At 39.6% G+C, this 19,043-nt stretch overlaps 2 protein-coding genes across 4 annotated transcripts; both read left to right on the top strand.

Annotated features, from left to right (window-relative positions):
• Positions 1–1,011: 1,011 nt before the first annotated feature.
• tpm4b (tropomyosin 4b) lies at positions 1,012–8,842 on the top strand. 3 transcript variants are annotated; one of them, XM_085256065.1, is made up of 9 exons: positions 1,012–1,345; positions 2,972–3,097; positions 6,230–6,363; positions 7,103–7,220; positions 7,297–7,367; positions 7,470–7,545; positions 7,759–7,821; positions 7,911–7,980; positions 8,145–8,521. In XM_085256065.1, exons 1-9 carry the CDS (start codon positions 1,232–1,234, stop codon positions 8,225–8,227), a joined length of 855 nt encoding a protein of 284 aa, XP_085112191.1. In that variant the 5' UTR covers positions 1,012–1,231; the 3' UTR covers positions 8,228–8,521. The 3 variants fall into 3 exon arrangements, with proteins under 3 accessions (XP_085112191.1, XP_085112190.1, XP_085112192.1); XM_085256064.1 differs by having other exon boundaries at positions 1,015–1,345; positions 8,494–8,842; XM_085256066.1 differs by lacking the exons at positions 1,012–1,345; positions 2,972–3,097 and adding an exon at positions 4,879–5,150 and having other exon boundaries at positions 8,494–8,842.
• Positions 8,843–11,282: 2,440 nt separating this feature from the next.
• LOC146553345 (ras-related protein Rab-8A-like) lies at positions 11,283–18,837 on the top strand. The gene is made up of 8 exons (XM_085253396.1): positions 11,283–11,467; positions 11,993–12,053; positions 14,087–14,147; positions 14,252–14,329; positions 14,432–14,521; positions 15,401–15,466; positions 16,036–16,086; positions 16,236–18,837. The coding sequence occupies exons 1-8, from the start codon at positions 11,344–11,346 to the stop codon at positions 16,323–16,325; spliced, it is 621 nt and encodes a 206-aa protein (XP_085109522.1). The 5' UTR covers positions 11,283–11,343; the 3' UTR covers positions 16,326–18,837.
• Positions 18,838–19,043: the final 206 nt, after the last annotated feature.

The following is a 19,043-nucleotide window of genomic DNA, read 5'->3' as shown; positions in this document are numbered from 1 at the left end:
GCAGCTGCGCCAGTGCAACGTGAACAACAAGAGATGCATTAGTCCAAGTTTATCTTGAGATGTCACTTAAATGGCCACGGCAAGACGCACCGTTCTTCGAGTTTGTGTGTAATCTTTATTTTTAGCCAGGGCAGCTGGCACAGAAGGGCTGAAAGAAAGCAGACAGGCTTATATGCGCCTCCCAGTTACTAAAGCCATATCCATGTTTTCTTTTGTTTTTCTTTGCCTTTCCTGGGGAGTTTTTAATTTTTCACTTAACAATCTACAAATAATGTGCAATTTAGTAAAAACAAAAACAAAAAATGTCTTTTAAAGATCTCATAAGTGCATAAGTGCACCAAATTCCTGGAATCCGTCTTGAGTTATATCTCCCAGTCAACTTTTTTATTTAGTGCGCCTTACAAATTGGAGAAAACAGATCTAAGTACAGATCTGTCAAACCAATAGTAATTAAGAGGATCTTAATTGCACTGGACCTGTGGTTTATGTCTGTGTATCCTGACTGTAATGCTGTGGCTGCCTGACGTGGATCACATGCAGACAGCTCTTTCCCCCAAATTTTCTTTGGCTGGATCATTTTCCATACAGCCCTTTTTCATTCAGCGCTAGAATGAAAACTATGTCCCTTTCTAACCAACTCTGGTATTAACATCAATTTGAACATTCCTAAGTAAGAACACAGGCATATAGATAGACCAAAGAGAGGCGAGAAGCCGCAAAAATTATTAATGTGAACAATTTCCCTTTTGAAGTTTGTGAGTTCTTGGTCATTCTCCTGCTTTTTATCTGCGTAAAAATCCAAACAAGGACATAGGCTGGTCAATGCTGAAATGGCTACACCATGCTGTCCCTCCAAAGAACATTTGAGAGGTGAAGTTTAGATTAGGGATGGGGTGGGGGCAACAGTAAGTTCTAGAGGAGCCAAAGTGGGGAGTGGCGAAAGGGGTAACCGGTGGGAAAGGGCTGTCACTGGGGACTAGGGCTGTCTCCAAACCTCCTGTCAAGTTTAAATCACATACAGCTCCACCGACTCTCAGTCTGCATCCTCCTCTCCTGTGCTCGCTCGCTCCGAGCTCCCTCCTCTCTGCATCTGCCAGTTGCGCTCCCTGTCAACCTTGTGAGGGCTCCTGTGAGGCGTCTTCCTCTGAACATCTGCAGCAGCTTTTCCCCGTAACGAACTACAAAACTTCTTTTTCTAAAGATCTCAAGACGCTGACACCCAACAGTCACCATGGAGGCCATCAAGAAGAAGATGCAGATGCTGAAGCTGGACAAGGAGAACGCCATCGACAGGGCGGAACAGGCCGAGACCGACAAGAAGGAGGCGGAAGATAAAAGCAAGCAGGTGACGCGTGGCTCATGAGTTTAATGTTTAATACAGGAATATTAAAATGTCACAGCATATTTACAACAAATGAAGTAAATGCATCACACATGCATAAATTAATTTTAATAATTACTTTTTTCCAAAATATGGGGAATCTTCTTTGTCAAAAAATGTGGACATTTTCAATATCAGGATTATATATCTAAATGTATCTGTGAAGTTACTCATACCAGTTGTATTACAACATCATTGCGTTATTGTGTTGTTGTTTTTTTCACTTTTCCTATAATAGTTTTTTTTAATAGTTTTTGATTTATTTTTGTTGCTAAAGTTCAGTCATAATCTAAAATACTAAATAAGAACACCAAAGCACAATTTACAGATTGCTGATATATTTCTCAGCAGGACTAAATGCTGAATCACAGGGATCAGTTGATACTGAGCTCCTTGTTCTGCAGTAGGAGACGGTGGAGGATATCCACAGAGATGGCTGTGACAAGAGCTAGGCTTATTATCCGAACTGAATCAAAGGAAAAGCTGCCAGGTTAAAACAGACCTATAGAATACCACGGTCTGACTCTGGCAGCATCCTTATCAGAAGTGAAGTTTGTATAATATAAAACCTCATAAATTTCTGTGCCCCCATATTTGGCGCCGCAGCGCTCAAGCCACAGACAGGATGATGTGTCCCAGCCAAACTTAATGACAGTGTACTTTAATTTCATACAAACAAAATAGAATCTGGAGATGCAATAGGATATCTGAGGTTTCTAAATAGAGGCAATTATCACACAGTGGGAGATGGTGTCCTCATTAACGTGGTATGAAAGGAATGTTAGAGAGCAGCAAGTTAGAGAGACTCGGACAAAGCCAGGATGAAGGATCGAGCAAGTGGAAAGTGTAAATATCCACTCTCTGGTAGCTAATGCCATAACAACTCCCTCAGAGAGCACAGGGAGCATCAGTTGTCACTGGCACTGCACATATGGACCCTCAGCATGTCTTCAGGAGCAAAGAACAGTCAGCATGAAATCCTAGAAGATTATGCAGAGCTCTTTAGTTTGTTGGGATGGCTGCAGCTCAAATAGTGCTAAGAGATGCTTTCTTTGCTATTCTTGGCATGACGAGTAGACTTTCAGAGTGCAGTTAGGCTGACGAAAGGCACTGAAAATACACAAAACTGCATGCAAAATTAACATCTATTACACACAACATCAGGCACAGACTCCGGCGGCAATTAAAGGATTGGGCCACCCAGACTCTGCAGCTATGTGTCTTTTCAGAAGGAACCTCCTAGTTACCTCACATAATCTACAGGCTTCATGGTGAATGTTTGACTCTGGAGCTTTTTAAGTGGAAAGAATAACCCAGATTAAAATAACAGCACGCATGTATTTGTTGAGAGGAGCTAGCTGTAGTCCAAAATCATGCACCCACTACGTATTTTCACCTCCTTATCTTCAAGTGAAATTCATCTTTCTGAAATACATCAGGATTATCCCAAAATAGCATTTAAGTGATCTGTAAAAGATCTATCGCCCACTACTGCTTTCTGTCATATACCAGAATTTCATCATACTCACTTTAACTGAACAAAAATCTATATTTGATTCCTGACTTTCTCTCACATCTGCCTTTTCTCAGCTGGAGGATGAGCTGCTCGCTCTGCAGAAGAAACTGAAGGGAACAGAAGATGAACTGGACAAGTACTCCGAGGCCCTGAAGGATGCTCAGGAGAAACTGGAACTGTCGGAGAAGAAGGCCACAGACGTGAGTTCACCACCAAGACGCCATCGGAAAGGCATTATTACAGTGGAACCCCACAGCTTTTAAAATATCAGTATCAAATACTTCATATGGACTGAAATAGATATCACTCTATGAGAGGGGAAAAGGGGACCAGTAACATGGACACACATTCCTCTCTGTCAAAGCTGGTTTAAACAAAATCATTGGCTAAAGTGCTTGACTCAGATGAAGAGTTGCCTCTTATGCTTACATAACCCAAAAAAGGAAATGTCTGGACTCGCCCAATAGTTTAGTGCAGCTCGGTTGTTTCTAAAGTGCAAAATATGAACGTGAAGTGATTAAATCACTGACGGTCATACATAAAATAATACATATTGAAATAGGATAGGAATAAAAGAAGACATGAAAGGTTGTTACTTTAAAGAACTGCCTTGAGATTAAATTTAAAAAAAAATCCACCCCAATGTAAACTAATAACCCAGAAATCCTGAATTGATTATCTTGCATCTTCTAACCCAGACCGTGGAGATAATCACAGAGTTATTGGTGGTTCACTGAGGTCTGTAGCTGAGCTATTTCTCAAGCACAGACACAACTTGGCCAGCCTGTTACCGACCAAAGAATTTCAGGAATGCAGCCTAAGCAAACAGAGAACCCCGTACTGCAGTTTCTAATGAAATCAATGCTTTGGCCTTTTTTGGGGCTGAGACGTTATTCTCTCCTCAGTCTAGCCTTTACAGTAACATACCTAGGCAGTGTGCAATGCTGAATGACTGCCGACCTTTGGAGACCATCTACATTTATGTCATGTATTTATTGCTTAAACATATCCTTTCCAGGAAAATGATGGGAATCTAACTCGGGATTATGCCTTATCACAAACAAAATAAATCCGGACACAGACTTGACTTAGTTTGCTTTTGGGAGTGAATCGTGACCAATATAATAATATTGATCTGACACTGGGAATGAAAAGAGTGGTTTTGAAGGTGGCTCGTGGACATTCTCTTCCCTTCAAGTCTGTGAAGTTTTCAGGAGGATTTGGAAAGTGTTTCAACTTCACAAAGCAGGTAAAAATCTGAGCTGAAGTAAGTGAGACGATCTCAAAGGTTAGAGGTGATAACAGGATTTTATTCCTCTGATGGTTTATCAGGTGGCCACAAATACTTTTTAGCTTCTTTCATACATATAAATGTAGTAAAAGACCGAAAACGTGAGGGGGAGGAAGAGTAGGAGGCAAATGGGGGCGATGAAGAAATGTGTCGCCACCCGATGGCTGCAGGTCATGTCTGCAACCAAATCAATTTACATTCCACGCCACTGCAGGTCAACAACCCCTAGTGAAAAGGATTATTACGGCCCCACCCCACCCTTGACCCTCCTCCTCCTCCACTAGAAGTAAATCTTTGGACTTTTGATTCCGGTCCTTTGATACAGTTTACAACCTGCTCCTCTCTCCTTCACCATCCCCCACTGACATTTACTTTCCTTTCTTTTCTCTCTCAGACAACCAAATCCAATCACACGATGATCCCTTAGACGTGATTCACGCTTTATCTAACAGCAGACAAATAACACAGTGCACTTCCTCTGCCTTCAGTCCGTGCAGTTGCAACACCTTCACTTTGCCATATAAGTCCACAATAGAAAACCCTGGCCCCACAAAAAAGTGACTTTACACACCTCCTTTGTGGAGGAAAAAAAAACGTCCCACATTCCCCTCCTAAATCCTGTGATGTCATCTGAGACAGGCTTCTTCACATGATTGGAGGATCTCGTCATAAATTTCCTGAAAACTCCCAGCCCTTTTTTTCCGCCGTCCCAGCACCGCACCTCCCTGATTTCCTGCCCGAGAAAAGATTTCCACAGAGCCTGCAACTTTGAGGCGAATTCATAACTTAAGTGTCTCGATTGCCGGTTCAGACCAATCCCCGTTTAAAGAAACCAAACTGTCGGAATTATGGAAGCCGTGAAGAAGAAAATCCAAGCCCTCCAGCAGCAAGTTGATGAGGCTGAAGATCGCGCACTGGCAGTACAAAAGGAGCTGGAAACTGAACGGGAACTGCGCGAAAAAGTGAGATCAGTTTGCATTTAGTCCAACTTGAAGTGAACTTCTTTTACTTTTTGTCTTGATCTGTAATTCCAGCAAACCGGTTGAGCATCTTCACTGTAATCTGGGACTGAAGCGTTTACGCACTCCTGAGAGCTGGACTTGCAAAGTATCGGTAATAATAACGCACCTAACGCGCGAAATAAAAACCGGAACCTCTGTATACAGATTACAGTAAAAAATAAATAAATCTGTAGTTATTTTCTATACAGTCGTTACAGAGACAAGTTGAAACATCGCTGTGTCGACATTCCTCTGCAGACTTTTGTTCGGCTGTGTTATCTAACTCCAGCCCGCCCCATATATCTACCAAAACACCAAGAAATGCTGCAAGAGTCCCCGATGTTACATTAACTGTCAGTGTGGTTGTTTGACGGTAAAGAAAATGTTAAATTGAAGGTTTTTAAAGGGTACAATCTTACAGTTACACTTCTTGTCAATCATTCAAAACTTATTCTTTTTTTTTCTCCCTCCCTTCGCCCTTTGAGCTTTTTGATTGAATAACAGCTGACACACCGTCCATCTGAAAAGGTGCCCGGAATCCTCCTTCCTGTTCCTCTTGAGCCTCTGCACAGGAAGGAGAGAGCAGGCATGGTTATCTGCGCTATCAGTGCTGTGGGAAACGGGCTGAGGAGAAGAAAGCTGGTGTCCCCCAAACATGCTTTGGTTTACACTACAAAAGTGAAGACAGCTGTAAAATATCAGATGCCAGCATGTTTATTTAAAAAAAAAAAAAGCTGTCACTGCGTTATCCTGTGTCAACATATTAGTAAAGCAGGTAGCCAGGCTGCAAAGTCCACAACTCATCAAAGTCACTAAGGCTGAAAAAGCAAATGAAACGCAAGGACCTGATCTTGACATCTTCTTAAAGCCATGAATGAAAGGGGGGGGGGGGGATTATAGTGTAGCTTCAAAATAGATGAATGGATAAGCAGTTTTCAGCATTGAGCGTAAGTGGTAACCTTCCTGTTTTGGCTGCATTCATGTTTCCTTCCTGGCCTCTGACCTGCGACCTCCCTATCTCTCTCAATCTGTGGCTACAGGCTGAGGGCGAAGTAGCATCGCTGAACCGCAGGATCCAGCTGGTGGAGGAGGAGTTGGACCGTGCTCAGGAGAGACTGGGCACAGCCCTGCAGAAGCTGGAGGAGGCCGAGAAGGCCGCAGATGAGAGCGAAAGGTGAAAATCAGCATAGATCTGTAGATTCAGATGTATTTGTTACTGCTGTGAGTCACTGTGTGTTTTAATGTTAAGTGAAAGTTCTACACAGCCCACCGTCTTGAAGTTAACTATCACGAGCGTTTGCTGTTACCATGCAGATAGGCTTCAGCCTATTTCATGTGGCACAAAAAAAACTGAGCAAGCACACAAGTGAACTGGCTGAAATCACCCTCACTTGCTCATTTTCATTGGCTGGAAGTAGTGAGGGAAGCCTATTGGAATGTGTTGTTCATTCCCTCAGAGTGGAAATAAAGTTTGCTTGACTTAAAAAAAAAAAAAAAGAGTAAAATAAATGAAAGCAATACTTTGTAAAACTTTGTAAAGTTTGAAGTTTTCAAGGAAAAATCAAAAACAGCAATAGCACAAAAACTAGAGGCTTAAACAGAACAGTAAGGTAAATGGCCATTAAATGGCCCATGGCCCATCGGAACTGAAGCAGGAAGGCTTGATAACAGAACTGTATACAGAGCCATACAAGTCACAGTGTGATACAAAGATAGAGAATCCCATTAGTGCAGTGAATAGATGCCATTGCCTGTCAGTGAAATTTGACAGGTAAAAAATAACTGTTGGAAATGCAAAGTTGGTGGTTACTGAGTTAAGTCAGCTTTTAGTGAGTCTCCCAGATAACCTCTGCAATGTCGAGTGTCTTTATGGTCTTGTTGGACTAAATGTTCGGCATCGTTTCCATCTTTAGAGGCATGAAGGTGATTGAGAACAGAGCCATGAAAGACGAGGAGAAGATGGAGATCCAGGAGATGCAGCTCAAAGAAGCCAAACACATTGCTGAGGAAGCCGACCGCAAATACGAGGAGGTATGAACGGACGGATTGTATTTATTTTTTTGTGAGATGTCGCTTCAGCTGATGTTCAACTGTGATTTCGTTCCAGGTCGCTCGTAAACTGGTCATCCTCGAGGGTGAGCTGGAGAGGGCAGAAGAGAGGGCAGAAATTGCAGAACTGTAAGGAGAAATTCAGTGCAGTTATTCTCACCACAATATGTGAATTTTAAATATATTCTAAGCAAGTTATTGGAAAAAAAAAACATCTTTTCTTTCTTTCAGCAAGTGCGGTGACCTGGAAGAAGAGCTTAAGAATGTTACCAACAACCTCAAGTCTCTAGAGGCTCAGTCTGAGAAGGTAAGCTCACTATCATAAAACACCTTCACACATCCACACTCATCACTGTCACCCACTCAACAGGATCGGCAGCACATTAAGTGCCTTTTTTTCGTGCTCACATTCACTATTTGCATCCTCATCTCGACTACCATCACCTAAAAAACAGGGGAAGTACCCTGGTCATCCTAAAATGGCACAAACAAAGTTGTTTGCTTTTCTTTGTCTGCATAGTACTCTGAGAAAGAAGACAAATACGAGGAGGAGATTAAAGTCCTGAATGACAGACTTAAAGAGGTAAATTCATTCCCTCTGCTTAAGCTGAACCTGTGTTTTCTGAGGTAAGCTTTGCATCTATATTTCAATGTGTTTACTGTTTGAAAAAGGCGGAAACCCGTGCAGAATTCGCAGAAAGGACAGTGGCTAAGCTGGAAAAGACCATAGATGACTTAGAAGGTACGCTTTCTTTCAGCCCTCATATTCTACCCTACACTCCTTCTTGTAATAAATCTTTAACTTTCTGCTCTGATTTCTCTCTTTTTCCAATTTCCCCTTCATGGCCTGCACACTTTTTCCTCTCAACCTCCTGTGTCCTGCTTACTCTGCCTTTTGACCTGCAGATGAACTGTACACTCAGAAGCTGAAATTCAAGGCTATCAGCGAGGAGCTGGATAATGCCCTCAATGATATGAACACCTTGTAAACTCTGCACTCTGCCGACTTTGCATCTTTAGAAGCACTTTGTCTCTTTTATTCCTTTGCATTCAGAGTTCCCTTCTCCTTCTTTTTGCATTAAACTGAAGCTTAATAAAGACCTTTTTCTCTTTTACACTGCCTTCTGTCATTCACTGCAATCTGCTCTTCATCACTTTGCAGCTGTTTCTGCATTTTTCTCACTATGAGGCTAACAATTTTACAGTTACCTGACAAACAGTTATATTATATATTTCCTGCTGCTTTTCATTACAGAGAACCTATCACACGCAAAAGAAGAAAACATAGGCATGCACCAAGTCCTGGACCAAACACTGCAGGAGCTCAGTAGCTTGTAAAATGCCAAGAAGAACATCAAATAAGTTAAAAAAAACAAACAACAACTTTGTAAAAGATATTTTCTACATGCCATCCATTTTTTTTTTTGCAATTTCACTCTTAATTTGTAAAACACATGTAGCCCTTTTATGTATTTATGGTCCTTTTTGTTCCTTTTCCTTTTTAAAAAAAATGGTTTTGGGTCCACATGATTTCAGTATTGGTGCTAGGAATTGTGTTGTAGACCAAACTCTGTGCACAAATAAAACTGATGATGACGACGGTGTTAATGCTGCTGCTGATGTTTTGTCATGTCTGCGAGCCAGTTTCAACACATCTATAAACCGTTCCAGGGAAAAGAGCTCACCCTTCAGTTTACATGTGCTGGCATGCACACTGTCCTCTCTGTGCTAGGACAGCAGCTTTTTTTTCTTTTTCTTTTTTTTTTCTTTTGCAGATACTGAATCTCTTCTTTCACAACAGTAGTGCCACTGAGTGCTATAATCAAGAAATGGCACAACCGCATGAGGTTAATACTAAAGATGTTATCAGAGTATAAGTGCGTCCTCAAACTTCTTATCGAGCTTCTTGTGACTGTGAGCTTTAAAATAAACAGTTCCAGTTGCTTTATGCTGTACAGTAAAGATAATTACTGAGCAATAAATGAAAAGTTAAAGACTACGTCCTCAACATTAAACCTCCACATTGTGCAACAATTACTCACTATTAGAAACACGATTCAACTCTGCATCAAGACTTATTGGCTTCAGCACAAAGTGTTGCAAAATCGTGTGAGTCTTGTTAACAGACCATGACAGAGGCCAGGCAGTAAAGAAGGCTGTGTGATCTGATGGAAAGTTTTGGAAACAACGGTTTTCGAGACGCTTCAAAATGCATTAACACAAAAAAGAAAAGTCCTACAATTCAGTTAGATTAAAAAAAGAAAAAAAACCTTCACAACAACGAGATTAGTGTTCACTATCAATCAATCAAATCCTTATTTCAAACACATCAAGTGTTAAGACACATTAAAACAAATGAAAATGAACTCAAATAAAACCATTATATTCATTCAAAAGAGTGGTCAATTTTTTGAATTGACCACTTCCCATTCAAAAAAGGAGTAGGAGGAAGCAAATACTTATTAATCCCTACCACTATAGCTCATCACTTATCTGTTTTAATCATATAGTCTAATGTATACATATATGTTATAAATAAATATACCTATCTAATACACAGTCCCTCGTTACATGTATATATATCTTTATAAATGGATCTATAATTCTTTTTACTACACCTATCAAAAAAATTATATGTCATTGAATACAATTAGACCTTCTTAATGTACAATATAATATTTAACACCACTATGCATTAATGTTATTAATATAAAAATAAGGCTCCTTAAGACATGGATGCACAAAAACACTTTTTCTCTCTCCTGGTTACTAAACTAAACCACAATTCCTGGCTTATGCTATACGCCTATACCGTCTAAATAAACATGTTCACACAGAAACAGATGAATATGACTGTTCACTCAACTCGCTTTTAAATGCAACTTTTACTTTAAACAGCTATTAAAAAAAGATAAACCAGGTAAAATAATTATTGTTGTTTTGTAATCATTTAGTTGTTTTGCCTTTCATCTTTACAGTTTCCTTTTTCACGTTTACTCTACTTTCCAACCTCATTAGAAGTCCTAATTGACCCTTTTTTAGGCTGTGGTAATTTGCATTTCATTTTTTTTCTTTTGTTGAATTGTAATTCAAATGGAAGTTGCTTTTTTAATTAATGAACACAAATTTCCCTTGATTTCCAAGTATACTGAAATGTAAGAAACAATGTAATCCTGTAGTAGTAGTATTAATGTCAGTAAATGCTTTGAGTTGAAGCTGACAGCAACTCAAATACCCACTCATTGCAACCAAGGTATGCAGAGTAGCACCAGACATCAAGTCTTGAAGCAGATGGGCTACAGCAGCATAGGACCACAACAGGTGCCTCTCCTGTCAGCTAAGGATGGGAAACTGAGGATACAGTTTACACAGGCTCACCAAAACTGGACAACAGACAACTGGGAAAGTATTGCCTGCCATTGTTTGAATGCCAACCCTGCCTGTCTAGGTTGCTGGTGTTGCTGTCCATGTCCATCCATTAATGCCGTGTCAATCCCTTAATTTGTGTACCCAGCTGGATAATACATCATGTCACAAAGCTCAGATCATCCCAAACTGTTTTTTTTTTTGGATATGACAATAAGTTCACTGTATTCAAATGGCCTCCACAGTCCTCAGCTCTCAATCTGGGTAGAGCAATTTGGGTTGTAGTGGAACCCAAAAATGGAGATTCACGTCATGAACCTGTAGCTGACAAATCTGCAGCAACTTTGTGAATTTGAACCAAAATCTCTGGGGAATGTTTGGAGCACATTGCTAAATCTATGCCGTGAAGAATGAAAGCAATTCAAAAAGCAAAAAAGAAACCCAAACTGGTCCTAGCAAGGTGTACATAATAAAATGGCAAGAACAAAACTTTATATTGAATTAAGGCTATAGTTATACAGTAGAGTAACAAGTACAGTAGATTTAAAAAAAAAAGCATAAAGTAGCACAGGTTAAATAAGTCACAATTATAACCTGGTCTACCTTAAGTAAGCCAACAATCTAAAGGCCTCACGGTCACAGTCTGAAACGCTGTTGAATTCCGGGCCAGCAGGGGGCGTCATTCCAGCTCATTTACATTGCTTCTTTGCCGGGCGGGATTTCCGCAATAATATCAAGTATGGCGAAAACATACGACTATTTGTTTAAATTACTGTTAATCGGAGACTCTGGTGTCGGGAAGACCTGCGTCCTGTTCAGGTTTTCGGAAGACGCCTTCAATTCAACGTTTATCTCAACTATAGGTGAGTATTTGGGGGGAAACAAAACCGAGCTATTCTCTGTTTACAGTACGTCAATGGGCTTCCTCGGTGAGGCCGTCTACTTGCTGGATTTCAGCAGAAGGAACTAGTTTCTCTTTTATAGAAACTATAGGCAGAATGTGTATTTGCTAAAGTAGCAGCAGTACGATTGACTAGTTAATTCAGTGTAGTGAAGTGAAGCACTGATAACCTTTGTTTGTACGTGTGGCGCATGTTTAAGCAGAAATGTTTTGTTGTATAATAACCTGATGCCGGGTTGCTAACCAAGACGGTTAGCCGAGTGGCACATTAGCCGTTTGGCTCCGTCTACATTCTTGAAAGACATACGAAACACGGATATTTGGTGTAATGGTTGTTTATGATCATATTCCTGTAGCTTATTGGCAGCCCGTAGGTGTTATTTCGCTTGCTGAAAATGTAGACTTAGCCAATGTTGACAGCTAGAGCCGAGCTACTAAGCTATCGTTATGATTTGACATTCATGTTGGGTTTTTATTTTAATCGCAGGCATTGATTTCAAGATTAGGACAATAGAGCTTGACGGCAAGAAGATAAAGTTACAAATATGGTAAGTTTAATGCTGGACATGTGACATAATTTTGCCGAGAATGTTTTGTATTTGTCATTGTTTTAATTTAGTTTTAATACACATTTAGTGTTGGTTGATTTTTTTTTTCAAATAATTATTTTCAGTATTTTACACTATGTATATACACTTTACAAGCTCTAGTTTAATACTTGAGTTCACTGCTTATGTGCTTCTTATACATTATCAGTGATAAGAATCACAGATGTAATCATTTTTAAAATTAATGTGTTTTAACCACTACCACTTTTTCCATGAGTGGACATTACATTGCATGGTTTGCAATGGATAATATGCCTCCACCTCACCCTAACTCTAGCATCCTCATTTTCTGCTACACCAAACCCCTTTTATGACCTTCACTAGATCCATTAATCTTCTCTGAGGTCTTCCTCTTTTCCTCCTGACTAACAGCTCTATATTTAACATGCTTTGCCCAATTTCAACTATTCCTCCAGTGCACATGGTCAAACCGTTTCCTTTTTGTCTTTGTAATAGTGTGTTCTAGTTAAAGTTGGCAGATGGAATTTACATCTGAACTGTTCCCTCAAGTCAGATTTTGAGCTTGGAAAGTTGGAGGAGCCTCAGAAAAACCAGGCTTAACAATTCAAGATGGCAACCATGAACAGTAGTAAAATTGTAATACTCATACTCTGCACCGCCACTGTTGTGTATTTGTGACTCGCTAAATTAGAACACTGACCAGGTTGTATCCATGAACCTGCTACAGCAGCAGCTCTACTTTGATAAGTAGCTAAACAAATCCTGTTGTTGCTCCAACTTGACTACTGGAGCATGCTCAGCTCAGGATTTACATCTCTCTTGATGCAAATGAAGTGCAGCATAACTTTGTCTCTAAACCGCTCAAATCTGAGTTGTTTCTCTGATGTAGTCATTTATAAACCTGTTCCTCAAGATCACTTTCAGCTCTGCCACCTCCAGCTTTGCCTCCTGTGTTTTTGCTAGTGACATCATCCTCAAACCATTGTTCTTGTATAAACTTTCCCTTTCACTAATGCCACTATGCTTCTGTTACAAATCACCCCAACACTCATCTCCACCCACTCCACCTTGCCTAAACGCTCGTCTTCATCTCTCTCATAAACTGTCCAGTGTTTTGGATGGTTCACCCCAGGTGTTTCAACTTATCCAGCTTTACTACCTCTGCTCTTCACTGTTATGTTATGTCCTCCTCTCATTCACACATGTATTCTATCTTGCTTCAGTGACTTGCAATCCTTTTCTCTTCACTGCATACCTCCACCTTTCCAAGTTCTCTTTGGCTTCCTCCCAACTCTCACTACAGATCACAGTGTTGTCTGTGAACATTGTAGTCTACAGAGACTTCAGATAGGAGTGTATGTAGAATAAAAGAAATACATTTTAATGTAATTTACACAAAAAATAAAGCCACATAACTTCCAGACTTTAATAAAGAGGGCTAAAGTCAGTTATTAGCAGACCACCTGTTAGGCTTTTTGCTTCAGTGTAGTGCCATATTTGGCTTCTACCATTAATGTTACCTGGCTAGCTAGGAGTACCCAATTGTAATCCTAGCTAGCATAATTTAAATTTGACAATTATTGTAAGGTTGCAGATATTAGTATTATAGCTTGTTTATGTTGAAGAAAGTTTTGTGTGCCGAGATGTTTTCCTTGAATTTATTATTTGTTACATTAATGCACTGTTGCAGACTTAATACAGTTACCCACAAGCACTACACAGTAGTAATATACTGTATGCTGGTGTTTTGCTTCTGTACCAATGAAGAGGTATTTAAAAAGCCCGTTACATGTATGTTGGATGTGTTTATACACTGCCAGCTCTATATCAGCCTGTTCAACTAGCGAGTTTAAGATAACTGTTTCATCAGTTTTAATATACATTTAGTGTATTAGCTGTCATGCTTGATATTAGTTAGAAATTTGTGTTAACATTTCTAATAATTTCCACAAACATTCAATTTGATATTTTGTCCTTAAGCTTTCAGATAACTAATGATGTTTTTTCTTTAGGGATACAGCTGGTCAGGAACGCTTCCGAACAATCACAACAGCCTACTACAGAGGTGCAATGGTGGGTATCTTCACATGCTGACAGACAGATGTGATTTACATCCTCTTTCCTGTTGAAGGTGCAGCTTCACCTGCATTTATTTATGATTGTACTGCTCTTTACAGGGCATCATGCTCGTCTACGACATCACAAACGAAAAATCCTTTGAAAATATCAAGAACTGGATAAGGAATATAGAAGAGGTACATTCTGGTCCAAATATAAACTCATCCACTTATGTTCTACCCATCAAAAGTCTGTATGGTATCATGTACTGTTTTAAAATTCAAACTCTTCTAATCCAGCATGCGTCAGCGGACGTTGAGAAGATGGTCCTTGGCAACAAATGTGACATCAATGACAAACGGCAGGTGTCCAAAGAGATGGGGGAAAAGGTGAGAAGCTTGACAGATGCATGGTCTCACATAATCTTCTCCAAAGAGTCATTTTCATGTAGTCACACAGTGAGCTCTCCCTGTGGGGAGGAATGGTTGGCTGTTCTTGCAGTTTCAGGTTCACCAGCACAAACACACAGTGAAACTGAGAGGAGAGAAGAGAAACTAGTGTTTCTGCCACTGTAAAGTTACATTAAGATCTAGTTTAAAATCAGTCCAACAGAAAGACATGTTATCATTCTGTTTTCTTGCGTCTGTGTGCATTCACATCTGGGATATCCATGATTTTACAAAAGTGTTTCTTCCTTGTTTTTATTATTGCCTGGTTGGATTTAATGCACTTTTACTACCTGTAGGTGGCAGTAAAACATCGGCTAGGTTTTAAACGACAGGGTGCACTACCAAGTACCATGTGCCAGACTGAGGTTATATGTCGCTGTAATATGCAAAGCCAATCATTATTACAGCCATCAAAGGGTCTTTTATGGATTAAATGCATATAACAAATGGAAACGAGGTAAAGCTAGCATGGTGAAAAGTCTGACACAGCTGTTTATAGTCATTTAAAAGCAGTTTCCAACTATTGGAAAATAGGCGACTTGTTCCTAGTTAATGTTAAATAGCGTGCTTGCTTGAAATGCCCATCCTTAATACACATGCATCTGAGTTAGGGTTGGTTACATGCAGGGGTTACTGTAAGTACATTTTATATAAATTTACTTCATTGATGGAAACCAACAAGTAGCTGTGTCATTTCCACCTAGATCATCAATCGAGGGGGAATCTTAGTCATTATTGCAATGTTAAAGTAATATGCTTTGAATAAAAGTGTCAGCAGAATTTTTTTTAAAGCTTTATTTATTTGTTTATTTATTTCAGCTTGCACTAGAGTATGGAATAAAGTTCATGGAGACCAGCGCAAAGTCCAACATCAACGTGGAAAATGTAAGCACTTTGTCAGCTAGAACACATGGCACAGTTAATTTGATACGTCATGTAAACATTCAGTTCAGTTTTATTTATATGGCGCTAAATCACAACAGTATTTGCCTCCAGAAAAACCCCAAAACATGTCACCTGCTTGTGTCTAATATTGATGTCATCTTTCGTGGTTAGAAAGCAAAGCTCCCATATGCACAAAATTAAGAACCTTGTTGGTGATAACTGGACTTTTCGTCCCAAAGCCAGTTGCGCCAAATGGCTGCCCCTCGCTGACCTGTTTCTGCTGGAGGTTTCTTCCTGTTAGAAGGGAGTTTTTCCTTCCCACTGTTAGCAAGTGCTTGCTCAAAAGAGGTCGTTTGATTTTTTTGGGGTTTCTCTCTATTATTTTTGTGTCTTCACCCTATAATATAAGCACCTTGAGGCGACTGTTGTTGTTACTGTTTGGCACTATATAAATAAAATTGAATCTAATTGAACCTTGTGACTATTAGGTCCAGCTGCCTTAAATTCTTGAGTTGAATTTACGGTAGATGAAGATTAGAATTTTGAAAGCATGCTTTTCTGTTTCACAGGCGTTTTTGATGCTGGCCAGAGACATCAAATCAAAAATGGACACAAAATTGGTAAGGATAAAACTGTGAGGAAAATGATCAGCAGCTCTTGTGGCTAGCTTTATGGAATGTTTTTGCGTTTTTCCAGCTTGTGGAAAACTGTGCAGCAGATGACAGTGTTTTGACTTGTCTTTTGTTTTTCTTTGTTGTTTTTGCTGCAGGAGGGCAACACACCGCAAGGAAGCAGTCAGGGCGTAAAGATCTCAGAGCCTCAGAAAAAGACCAGCTTCTTCCGCTGTAGCCTACTCTGAGGACTGAGGCCTTTCATACTGACTGGACATAAATAGACTGTTCTTGCTCTTAGCACTTCCTCCCCCTTTCTCTCCAGCTATGGTCAGTCCTAAAAGCCCACGTAAGCCATTATATTGTCAGTAAATGGAGGACTTCCCCTCCTTGCTTCCTCTTCTGAAAGCTTCCAGAGTTTCATCTTTTCCATTTTAAGGATAAATGTTGACTTCATGAGTCATGGTGCTCTGCTGGTTGGAGGACTCAGCCAGGAGCATTATCCAGATGTTCCATTTAACACAAAGGAATGGGCTCTTACTCCAGAGTTAGTCTCTTCATTATCCTCACTCACTCATTCACACAACCGGTAGCAGAACCAGGAATGAGAAGTCATTAATAGTTTGTGGACTGGATTACAAATGTGATATATTTAGATCTATTTTTAATAGCACTCTGTCCCTTTTTTTATGTGACAAATTTCAACCAGAGGCTGATGAGCTTGAAATGCTGTGAAACAGAGCTGTACAGGTTTCCTTTTCACTGTCAGTCAAGGATCAGACAGAATGAGCTGAGAGCACTGCTCTTGTTGTCCTTGACAATCATTTTTTTGTGACTGAAAATGATTACTCCACCATTGGTGCATTCTCCTCCTTTCAGTGAGTGATGAAGAGGAATATATTATCTTAAACTACAGTTTAGGTTTTTGTCATTCTAATGATGAAAATGCAAATACTCTGTTTAGGAACATTTCTTGATGTAGCAAATGACCAGTCTTAAATTTGTAATAATAGGATTACTGTGACAATGAGACCTTAATTTATAGTTTGAAATCACAGCCTGTTTGAAGCCACTAAAGATGTCCTAAAATAATCAGTTTATTGTCACATGAGGCAGAAAAGCAGCAATCTCATTTATTTGAGATGCTGCACTTATTGGTATTTATCTTGAAAAATGACTTTTTAAACGATTTATTATTGAAGTTTGTTTCTCTCCTTTGGTCTGTCGCCTCAGCTCTTCTTTAAAATAGATTGACGTCTGAATTTTTCCTGTCAGCTCTTAGTCGCAGTTAAGCTGAATGACGTCTCTGGTTGTTTGATGAGCAGTTAAAATCACTTGAAGTTTCACACTGTAAGCCCCTTCTGCCCCTTCCCTGCTGTCATGCAGCTCTCCTTGCACTTTACCAGTAAATTGTGGTTTGTGTGTAGTCTGTGCCAAGTGATAGTTTTGCAATACAGTACAGCTATAAATTTCTTTTGCTCCTTTTGAGTCTTGGTAATATAAAGGACATATATTACCAACATTTTACAACACCCAAAGGACTTGATCTCCTCTGGTAGTTCACAGCTAGCAGTCCACTGCCCTGTTATTAGTTCTCTTAAAAACGTTTCCTTCCTCAGACTGAGTTATTTCAGCATATATCTGCGTGTAAAAGATAAGTCTTTCAGCCTCTCTTTTTTTTATACTACTGTGCTTGCCAACCCGTAATTTAAAAGTAATATTTTATGAGTTTACATAGAGATGGCTTGAATTAAGCTAAAGATGGCCCTGTTTGGGGTATTCTGGATCCTTTTACAGGTTTGTTTTTCCCCATTGTGGACATTAGATCTGACAGCTAGGTGGCGCCAGAAGCACACGGTGCATCTTAGGTAACTGCCAAACTTCAAATATGAATCAGTATTTTATTAGAGACAGCTAATCTGGGGAGTGTGATGCAATTATGTACACTCCACCTGTGTTGAACTTAGATGTGGATTCTCAGTCTGTTTCCATTGTTTCTATGTTTATGTCAGTCTTAAAATCAAGTTCCTACATGCACAGTATTGAGGGACAATATGTTTCATGCACCTTTTGTAATATCAAATAATTTGGGACCTCATGAATACCATGGCCATTTGTCTTAACCACTAGTAATCTATTCTGTCATAGGTGAGCTATGCATTGTGAATCTCGGACCTGTGCGTGTGTGTAATGTACTTTTTTTTCAGACATACCTACAGAGCTGTACGGTTGAATGTATGGGCTTTTTGTTATTTTTGTTTTGTGTCAGTCACTGAGCCAAAAAGAGAGGACACGCTCTGTTTATTTAAAGCTGCATTGGTGCATCAGTGCAGGTGAAACTTAGCACAGCGGGGTACTGTTGAGCGGGAAGAGAGCGGGTGTCGAACTGTGAAGACGGCACCGTTTTGTTCGAGCTTTAAGTCATAAACAGAAACATAGGGAGCAAACTTTTATGGGACTCGAGCTGTATAATTTTTTTCTGAAATATGATACTTCCTCTTTGATTTTGTTTTTAAGTCATATCTTTTATTTTCTTGAAATGTTTCCCTTTTTACAGCCATATTTTATTCCATTAGTGTGAAGTACACAGGGACAATAATAGGAAAAATCAACAAAACATTGTAAATATCACTAAAAAGTAGGTCTGCTTAAATTGTACTGTACTTTCTAAACCCATATAAAATGTATCTACAATTTTGTAGATATGTGAACTTTTGATTTAATAAAATAAGGTTATAAAACTAACCTTGTGCGTTTCAATTCAGTGGCTTTATTGGCTGGATGTCACAGGAAACTATCAGTTTACCCACTGACTGCTTTCATGACAAATGGCTCTCCTATTATTGGCTCACTGGAATATTCTGGCGTGTTTATTGTTTATTGTCCAGTGTAACTGAACCCCTTTTGATACAAGACACAAATCCACTGTTGATAATCATAGCTAATGAGCCTTGTCTTGAGGGATT

The sequence above is a fragment of the Mchenga conophoros genome, linkage group LG18 (genome assembly GCF_057382185.1).
Source record: "Mchenga conophoros isolate Kocher_MC1m ecotype Shallow Benthic linkage group LG18, M_conophoros_male_GT1.1, whole genome shotgun sequence".
NCBI classification, from domain to species: Eukaryota; Metazoa; Chordata; class Actinopteri; order Cichliformes; family Cichlidae; genus Mchenga; species Mchenga conophoros.
The sequence above is the reverse complement of the archived record's forward strand: the minus strand, read 5'-3'. Positions and strand labels throughout refer to the sequence as shown.

Excerpts from the sequence above, each read along its gene's own strand:
- LOC146553345 (XM_085253396.1), top strand. The coding sequence starts at position 11,344 with ATGGCGAAAACATACGACTATTTGTTTAAATTACTGTTAATCGGAGAC. Across the intron at positions 14,148-14,251 it reads CCTACTACAGAGGTGCAATG|GGCATCATGCTCGTCTACGA; the intron begins GTGGGTATCTTC and ends TGCTCTTTACAG. Across the intron at positions 14,522-15,400 it reads CCAAAGAGATGGGGGAAAAG|CTTGCACTAGAGTATGGAAT; the intron begins GTGAGAAGCTTG and ends TATTTATTTCAG.
- tpm4b (XM_085256064.1), top strand. The coding sequence starts at position 1,232 with ATGGAGGCCATCAAGAAGAAGATGCAGATGCTGAAGCTGGACAAGGAG. Across the intron at positions 6,364-7,102 it reads GCCGCAGATGAGAGCGAAAG|AGGCATGAAGGTGATTGAGA; the intron begins GTGAAAATCAGC and ends TTCCATCTTTAG. Across the intron at positions 7,822-7,910 it reads TGAATGACAGACTTAAAGAG|GCGGAAACCCGTGCAGAATT; the intron begins GTAAATTCATTC and ends TGTTTGAAAAAG.